The sequence below is a fragment of the Monopterus albus genome, unplaced genomic scaffold (assembly GCF_001952655.1).
Source record: "Monopterus albus unplaced genomic scaffold, M_albus_1.0 scaffold141.1, whole genome shotgun sequence".
Lineage (NCBI taxonomy): Eukaryota > Metazoa > Chordata > Actinopteri > Synbranchiformes > Synbranchidae > Monopterus > Monopterus albus.
Genome location: NW_018128021.1, coordinates 252,260 through 260,548, shown reverse-complemented (window position 1 = coordinate 260,548; position 8,289 = coordinate 252,260). Strand labels below are relative to the sequence as shown.

Below are 8,289 nucleotides of genomic sequence, written 5' to 3'. Positions count from 1 at the left end.
GCAGTTTGGAGGTGCAAGATACCTGAGCGTGTAATGTTAATTTTACCTGTGATCCTTTGAATAAATCAGCACTGTTTTGAAGTTACTTGGACTGTCTCGTCTCTCAGAGTTAACAATGGTAACAAGAACCAAAGACCAACAGGTGTTTGAGGGTTTAAACTAGTCAAAAGACAAGGCCGGAGCCCAGAGTGATATCTTTGTATCTGAGTGCTTCCTGTTTTTACTACGAGGCCGACCCTTGTCTTTACAGGGGTAAGTAAGGGCTAGCAGGGGGTAAGAGGGAAGGAAGGCCAGGGGCACCGAGAGGCTAATTGTAGATTTAAGAGTTTGCTTTTGCAAAACAAAAGGGCACCACCTTTTGCAACAATAAGAACAATAATAATTAAAAAAAAACTCCCATCACTGCCTCTCTATTTTTGTTTGCCACCGTCTCTTGTCACTTCTTTTCTACTATTTTACATTCCCTTAATCTACCTATCCAACTTTCTCTTCCTCTCATGAATTCTGTAGCTCAAACTCTTGAAAAGTAGTAGAACATTTTACCCCTAGCAGTGAAGTTTACCTTTCTGATAACATAATCTCCCTGTAGTATTGAAAAGCTTATACCAACAGCCTGGGATTTCCCTTCCCCTAATGTGGCTGGAAGACATCCAGAAACCCATGGGAAGGAGGGGGATATTAGAGAAAAAGAAAGAGTGGGAGAGAAGATAGAAGGAGGAAGTGGAGAGATGGTCTGGCCATGCCAGTAAGCACCAGCTGATCTGTCCAGCCATTTGCCAGTTGCATATGGGGCATTTAAGACTGCCACCTCACATGTTCTTCTGTGCATATGGCCTCAGCATACAGTACAAGAGGTCAGGGTTATCACAGCTTCTCCACAGCATAACTGTGGAATATTTATAGAGATCTTTATGGCACCACAAACGGTGTCTTCCCAACAGTTGAATGTTGGTGTGGTAGGGCTGATGGTAAATATGAGCTGAAATGAGATTACTTTCTATATGTGACTAACTTGATGAAACCCATCTTGTGAGTTCTCCCAAGAGAGTGTGAGGCCATAGTAAAACCAGGGAGGGTGGAAGGGGAGAGGGAGAGGGCAATTTTGTTATACTGAATCCAAAAGCCAACAGTTGTTACTATTGGCCTGTGTTGTTTTTGTGTGTGTGAAGGGGGGTCCTATCCTTTTGAGCTTTTCAGATGATGTGACAATGGCTGGATGTTGAGAACATATGTAGAGAGACCCCTGCGGCTCATGGAAGAGGAGCTGCATGCTGGCCCCGCAGTTTGAGAAAATACAAGGCCGCTCCTTTCACTCCTTACCCCTCAGTTAATGAATGCATGAATGACAGAATGCCGCTATAGGCCATTCAGGGGCCAAAGTCCCCAAGAATTCACCCTTGCAAAAACACATCCAGCAATGGCAAATACATTTGCTTAACAAATTAAAAGAAAGAAGAATGGCTATTGGGTGTGAGTATGAGTGTGTATGCATGTATGTGTTTGTGTGTGTGAGAGAGAGAGAGAGAGAAAGTGAGAGAGTTTATGGGTGGTAGAATTGGATGGTGAGAAAAGAAGGGGGATAATTCAATTAGTCCTCTTCCTCAGTGGAGAAATGAAGGCAGGTTAAAAGGGAGGGATTATTATTTGTACAAGACTGGCCAGGGCTTTACACAAAAGAAACAAATAAAGATTGGAGAGAACATCTACAAGCAGGGGATGTGATAAAGGGAGAGGGTCAGAGAAAAAGGGCCTTGAAAGCTCCTCTCTGTTTGAATTTACCAGCTCTCTGAAAAATGCGCCTGTGCTCAACATTGGGCTTTCCCCCACTTTTCCTTTCCACTCTTTCAATTCAATTTTAAAACAATTCTAAAGAAAATTGCTGGCGACTCTTCTAAACTCTTTCTATGCGTCATTTTGTTTTTCTGTCTGCATCTACTGCAGAAAGCAGTGCCAAACCAGGGTGAGGCTTTCAGCAAGAATTTCCAGTTTAAACTTACATAAAGTATTTTGATGCATTTTTGTGCATGCATATATGCACATACAGTAAATCACACTTAGATAAAACACTCTGCTCTTTTTGCGTGTCCCCTTCATACGCAAACATGTTTTTCACTCCAAGTCCATTAGAAGAAAAAACCTAATGCAGAAAAAAAAACAAATTCTTAAAAAAAGTTTGTTTGTTTTTTGTTTTGTTTTTTTAAGTTTTGCAAGCTTGGTCTGTAGCATTTGCTGAGAAGTCCCCGGTCAGGGAGTGATGGAGCTGCAAACAGCTGTGAAGTCATTTTGATAATGATGAGAATAATAAGCATAAACACTGGTGTGGTGGAGCCGCTAAGGCCTGCAAGGCTCAGGGCTTTGCTGTTGCAGCTTCACTGCTCCTGAATAGATAAAAGTGATTAAAGCACTCATGATTATCCCTGACCAATATGTAATGGATTTACAGCCCTTTCAATTAGGCTGTATTTGCTGGCCACTCATTACTTGGGCCTTTGGTTAGATAATCAGGGTACAGGGGCTTTGGGCAGGGAGTGGGCAATGTTAGGTGGAGGGGAAAGGGTGCACATAGGACACCTGACCCTCTGAAATGAGATGATGATTCATGAAGCTGAAGCTCTAAAACTAAGTCTTTTCTACTCTCTCTTCTTCTTGTTTTACTCCTCCCTTTCCCCATATTGTCCCACTATCTCTGGGACAGGGAGCCATGTGCTCAGAGAGCAGCTTATGTGTCCTAGTGTGGCACCTCCTCCTGAAATCTGACCAGCCTTACAAAATCAATACAGCCTGATGTTCTGATAATGTCCTGACATTAGCGAGGGTATGTATGTGGGGTCATGTGGATCCACCCCCCCTATACTTGACACACATAAATAGAAAGCAAAGCAGACATACATACAGAAAACGGTTAAGCAAAGAGTGCTTCATTATTTTACTAAGTATATTTGAACTACTGTGGCATTTGAATATTTGATCCATGTAACATTACCGTGCTTCGTGAAGTGAATGAGCCGATGTCAGAGTTGTCCAACTGAACTGAAAATTTTCTCTCAGATATGGATGAGCATTTACCATCATCACCAAGTCAACCATGGCAAAGCTACAAAGGCCTACAACTCTATACCCATAACCACCTATACCATCTGTACACAAATGTTACAGTAATATGTTTGATTTTAAGTGATATAAATGTTTCAAAAATCTCTGTACTCAACCTAAATCTTTACACACATTTACACAATCTCCAGGAAAAAGTACTACTTGTCTTAGTCTGCCCCAGAAAAACTACTTCAGGCCAAACAAACAGTGCATCTCATATTAGAGTAAATGCCATTATAGTTGTGGCATCTCCCTCTTACTCAGAGTGCTGAGCAGAGTAAACAGTCCAGACTGATTAGATTGACCTGGTCACTGTGTCCCAATGACAGGTGGCTGACAGGTGAGCATCACAGTGCTGCCATCATTCATCCACTCAGTAACAACTATGTGACAGGTGTGTGTGTGTGTGTGTGTGTGTGTGTGTGTGTGTGTACATGCACGTATGTTTTATTTTGAGTGACTGTTTTTTCTACCTGTGTTGTTTCATACAAAAAAGCAGTGGTGGAAGAAGTGCTCAGATCCTTTACTTAAGTACAAGTAGCAATACAACAGTGTACAAATACTCTGCTACAAGTAAAAGTCCTGCATTCAGCATATTACTTAAATAAAAGTACAAAAGTATTAGCATCAAAACATACTTGAAGTACTAACAGTACTCATTATGCAAAATGGCACATTTCACCTTCCTGTATATCATATTATATTTACTGATGCATTTTTGCATACATCACATTTATTGTTGCAGCTGGTGAAGGGGAGCTAGTTTTAACTGCATCTAATTTGAATTACTGCTGGGTAGCTGGTGAATTTTCCACCTCAGATCAGCGAGGTCTTATAATTATACTGTATTTATTTTGTATTAATATGATTCTGAAAAGTAACTAGTAACTAAAGATATAAAGTAAATGTAGTGGAGTAAAAAGTACAATATTTGCCGCTATAATGTAATGAAGTCAAAGCATGAAGGAGCACAAAATTAAAATAATCAAGTAAAGTACAGATGTCTCAAAATTCTACTTATGTACAGTACTTGAGTAAATGTATTTGGTTACTTTCCACCACTGCAAAAAAGTAATGCTTGTGCTTACCGTGAGATGCTGGAACAGCCACGCCCTCATGATGTTAGTGGCCACCTTGGGGAAAATGCCACGCTTTTTCTGCCTCTTCTTATCCTTGTCTGGGTCGTCGTCATCCCCTGTGCCAGGTGATGCAACGCTGTTGTCTAAGCCATCTCCTGAACGGGAACCAAACCCAGGGTTAAATAACATCCCAGACCACACCACTGACTCAGAATATGATAAGAAGTAAAGATTCTCAAAGCTGAAACAGAAGTAAAGACAGTGAAAGATGAGTTTAAGGCTTATGAAAGACGGATAAATGGACAAATACCACAGATACCTATGAAGGAATTCAAACCCACTGCACTAAGGCTGAGAGAATTGACATAGTAAAGCCAGTGTTGTGTACTGAAGATACGGAGTTAGGGGGATTTGAATGGCCTCAGATGAAGGCCTGTATAGAGAGCGGGGGGTTTATACAGAGACTTACCAGTTTCTCTATACCCCAGAGCACTGGAGAAGGGAATAGGGGTTAATGACTCTAATGTTATGGTTGGACACTGAAACACTACTGTAGGTTCCTTGTTCCAGTTTCTCATGTAAGAAGAGGAGGAGGGAAAAAAATAGAGATGACAAAAAAGGACAAGGAGCCTTCAAGTACAGTAGAGGCTTGGACTCGTGTCATTAATTCAATTACATTTGCATGCTTGACATAATGCAAAGGATGTTTTTTTCATCTTTTGAAGAGAGCCAAAGGGGACAGGATGGAGTTATGCAGACATGTACAGTAACACACAGACATTCATGAACCACATGCGCGCGCACACACACACACACACACACACACACACACACACACACACAAACAAAACTGAAATGAGTAGATAATTCGCAGCATCCAGTTGAGACACACGAGTATTAACATAGGGATGTGATGTGGGGTGGTTCATTGTTGCACTTCGATGCACATAATGGACTTGTCTGCTTCCCCCACCCCAAACCCCGACTCTCTTAGTCCTCCTCTCCCGCTCCCTTCCCTTGCAGCAACCCCTCCCCATTCTGCCACAAGATTAGCATGACAGGCCAGCGGCGGCTTTGCCTGCATTAATGTCCGTCAGTGTTTGATTTCAAGAAGGAAAACATGCACAGTTTCTACCTTAAATCGAAGTTTCCATATTGTCCCTTGCATTTTTCTTGTTCCTCTTCCCTGATCATTAATTGTGCATTAGCAAAAGTGATTTACTTTTAACAGTCATAGTTATTTTTTCTTGCCCCCGGGCACAAATGCCTTGAAAGCCTTCCTTGAGGGCATCTAAATTATGTATCTGAAAAACTCCTCCACTAAGGCAGAGAAGGACCCTGACATTCTCAAAATTCAGACTTGCATGTCCTCTTGTTTTTAGGGAGGCATCAATCACAACCACCTATACAAGTCTTAATCTCGCATAAATATTTGAACTAATAACATTAAAAAGGGGGAAAGAAAAAGGATCCGACTGGTGGTGTAATCAAATGTAAAATAAATGAAGGAACTATAAGGACAGGAGGGGCCCTCACTTCTAACTACCTTTCCCACTTTCTTTTTCCTCCCCCTTGTTTTTCCCTTTTTTTCTTCTCTCTGTCCATTTTTTGTCTGAGCACAGTGTTTTCCTTCTACATCATTAGTGCAGAGCCACATGAAAGAGGAAAACAGAGAAGTGCCTACTTTGCGCTCTCTGTGTGAAGTTAAAAAAGCAACAGCCCTTCTGAAGGACATATGGGAATGGGGACACAGACTAGGGGTGTTGTATTTGTAGAATGGGCATTCATTAGTGGCAAATGCCGTAAACCCCAGGCTAAGTATGAATCCTTGTTCAGGAAAGCCTAAAACAATAAACTTTGGTCTGGCCATAGCCTACCCTGACTGTGAGGGGCTTCCTGAGAAACGCAACCCAGACGGAAGTCAAGTCGAACTCCCCCACTTTGCCTCCAAACTTCTATAACTACACGACTAGAGAGCTGTGAATCTTAACCACCCTCCCCTTGTTTCTCTGCTTTTGAGCTTCAGTGAATAATGTTGACACACAGTTTGGTTGTTTGTTTGTGTGCTGCTAGGTTTTGTGTTGATTTTCAAGCTACTCTCCAAATCCCTCTCCTGCTGTGAGCAGTCAGGCTCATCCAATGGAACCACACAGTGGCCAAAAGGCTGGCAGATTAATTTTATTGACGTTTCCATTTTCACTGCAATGCGATAGCCTCCCCCCTGGCCAGGGCCAGAGCGACCCACGCGTATTTACAGACTGACCTGTCACTTCATTACCCAGCATGCTTGCTGCCTCCTGCCCCAGCCCGCAAGGGTGAAACCAGACTCCAGGTCTTTCAGCTCCTCTCTCCCTCTGTCTCACATGCACATTGATACTGTCATGTGTGCAGAGATCAGAAGCAGCATTCAAGTATTATTTTGTGTAGAGTTAGCAGTTGTTTGTGAGTTATTACAATATATACATGCAGAAATGTGCATTCTGAATGGAGAATGAAGGAAAATCAAGTGTGGATGAGAGGTTACAAGAAAGAAAGAAAGAAAAGAATGAGGAAGAAAAAAACGAGTAGAAAAAGAATAAAGAAGAATCAACTTGCACAGCCTCATTACATCTAAAGGAGGGCTGGTGCTCTGCATCCACCCCCACTCCTTTCTTATGAGAGAGAGAAGGAACGCTGCAGGGCAAATTGTCCCAAACGCTAATGGCTTCTGACTGTTCCCTGGCAACTCTGCCATTCTAACCTGTGAGGATGTGCACTCTGAAAAAAAATGGAGAAAAGAAAAAAGTGCAGAGCAGAGCGGGGGAAGCGTCCCATCATCTGGCCATGTGACACAGATGGGGGTTGGCTATTAGGAGGCAGCCGAAAGGCCTAGGGGAGCCGAGGTGCTGGAGTGTAGCCCCAGGCACTTTTGGAAAAGCAGCGCCCTTGGAGATGGAAAAAAAAAGACAGCCACCCCCCCTTTCTGTCTTCCCTCACTCTTTCTTCCTCTCTCTGTCTCCCTCACCCACTCTATCAATATCCTGACTTAAAGTGTTTGCAATGAAAGTTTGTCCATGTTGTCATATGCACAGAAACGAAGAAGGAGTAATCAGGCAAGATGGAAGACAATGACTGGATGCGATGAGGGTGAGAGAGTGAATGAACACACTAGCAAACAAACAAGCAAAAGGCTAGTGCTCACACATTCCCTCTCTCTTCACCAGTGGGTGGTTATTAAAAATGCATTCAGATATATCTCCCTGTGAGTAAATTGGTCTCAGGGCTGAGCTCATTAACGGGTTGGGAAAGGACTGTAAACACACTGCAGCTCTGCTTATCTAATGTTGGCACATTCAGGGTCGTTTCAGGATTTCTTGGACAAAGAAAAAGGTTTAGCAGAAAGTGTCCTGCAGTCTCTGCTGAGAGTACAGGGTACTTCTGGGGAGTCCTAATGGCTCTAAAGATCATACTTCATGTCTAGAAGCAACCTTTGACGGACTGCTGTTTCCTGCGGTAAACCGTACTCATTTCCTGTTTTCTGTATTTGCACTGCGTTGTGCTTGTTTCCAGATTGTTTAGGAATTAAACTCACTGTTTTCTAGGTTCATCTGAATTTCTGAGTGACAACATACGCTTGCCCCACTTAAAGCACTCTTTTTGCAGAAGTTCTTGCTAACTACCAAATTTAACTTGCTACTTTAGGTCGACTAGTTTAGAAGCTAGCTAAGCTAGTAGCTTAATCGAGAGCAATTCCCCCTCTTCCTCTCCTCCTTTCTCTTGCTCGGAGTGTCGCATGTTCAGTTATTTCTCTGCCTCCTTTAGTGATAATGGTACTTGTAATAAATGTCAGATGGTAGCAGCATTGGAGGCGAGGCTCACAGACTTAGAAGCGCGGCTCCACACCATGGAGAATAGGCCAGCTAGCTATGCCCACGTAACCGGTGTGGAGCCTCCTAGACGTAGCTTAGCCCAAGATAGCCGCCCCCCACAACTTCCCGAGCAGCCGGGATCTCAGACAGGTGGCTGGGTGACAGTTCGCAAGAGTTGTAGCTCCAAACGAATGTCCACGGAGCATCACCTGCCTGTTCACGTTTCAAATCGATTTTCCCCACTCAGCGACACACCCGCTGAGACAACA

The 8,289-nt window shown here is 43.0% G+C and overlaps 1 protein-coding gene across 6 annotated transcripts in view; it reads right to left on the bottom strand.

Moving 5' to 3' along the window:
* Positions 1-8,289, bottom strand: part of meis2a (Meis homeobox 2a) — an 84,658-nt gene that overhangs the window by 42,291 nt on the left and 34,078 nt on the right. For 5 of the 6 annotated variants that reach the window (XM_020613986.1, XM_020613981.1, XM_020613984.1 and 2 more), the window contains one exon: positions 4,182-4,327. In XM_020613986.1, coding sequence (XP_020469642.1) covers positions 4,182-4,327 — 146 coding nt within the window. The remainder of the gene's footprint in view (positions 1-4,181; positions 4,328-8,289) is intronic. The other variant, XM_020613983.1, reaches the window with a different exon arrangement.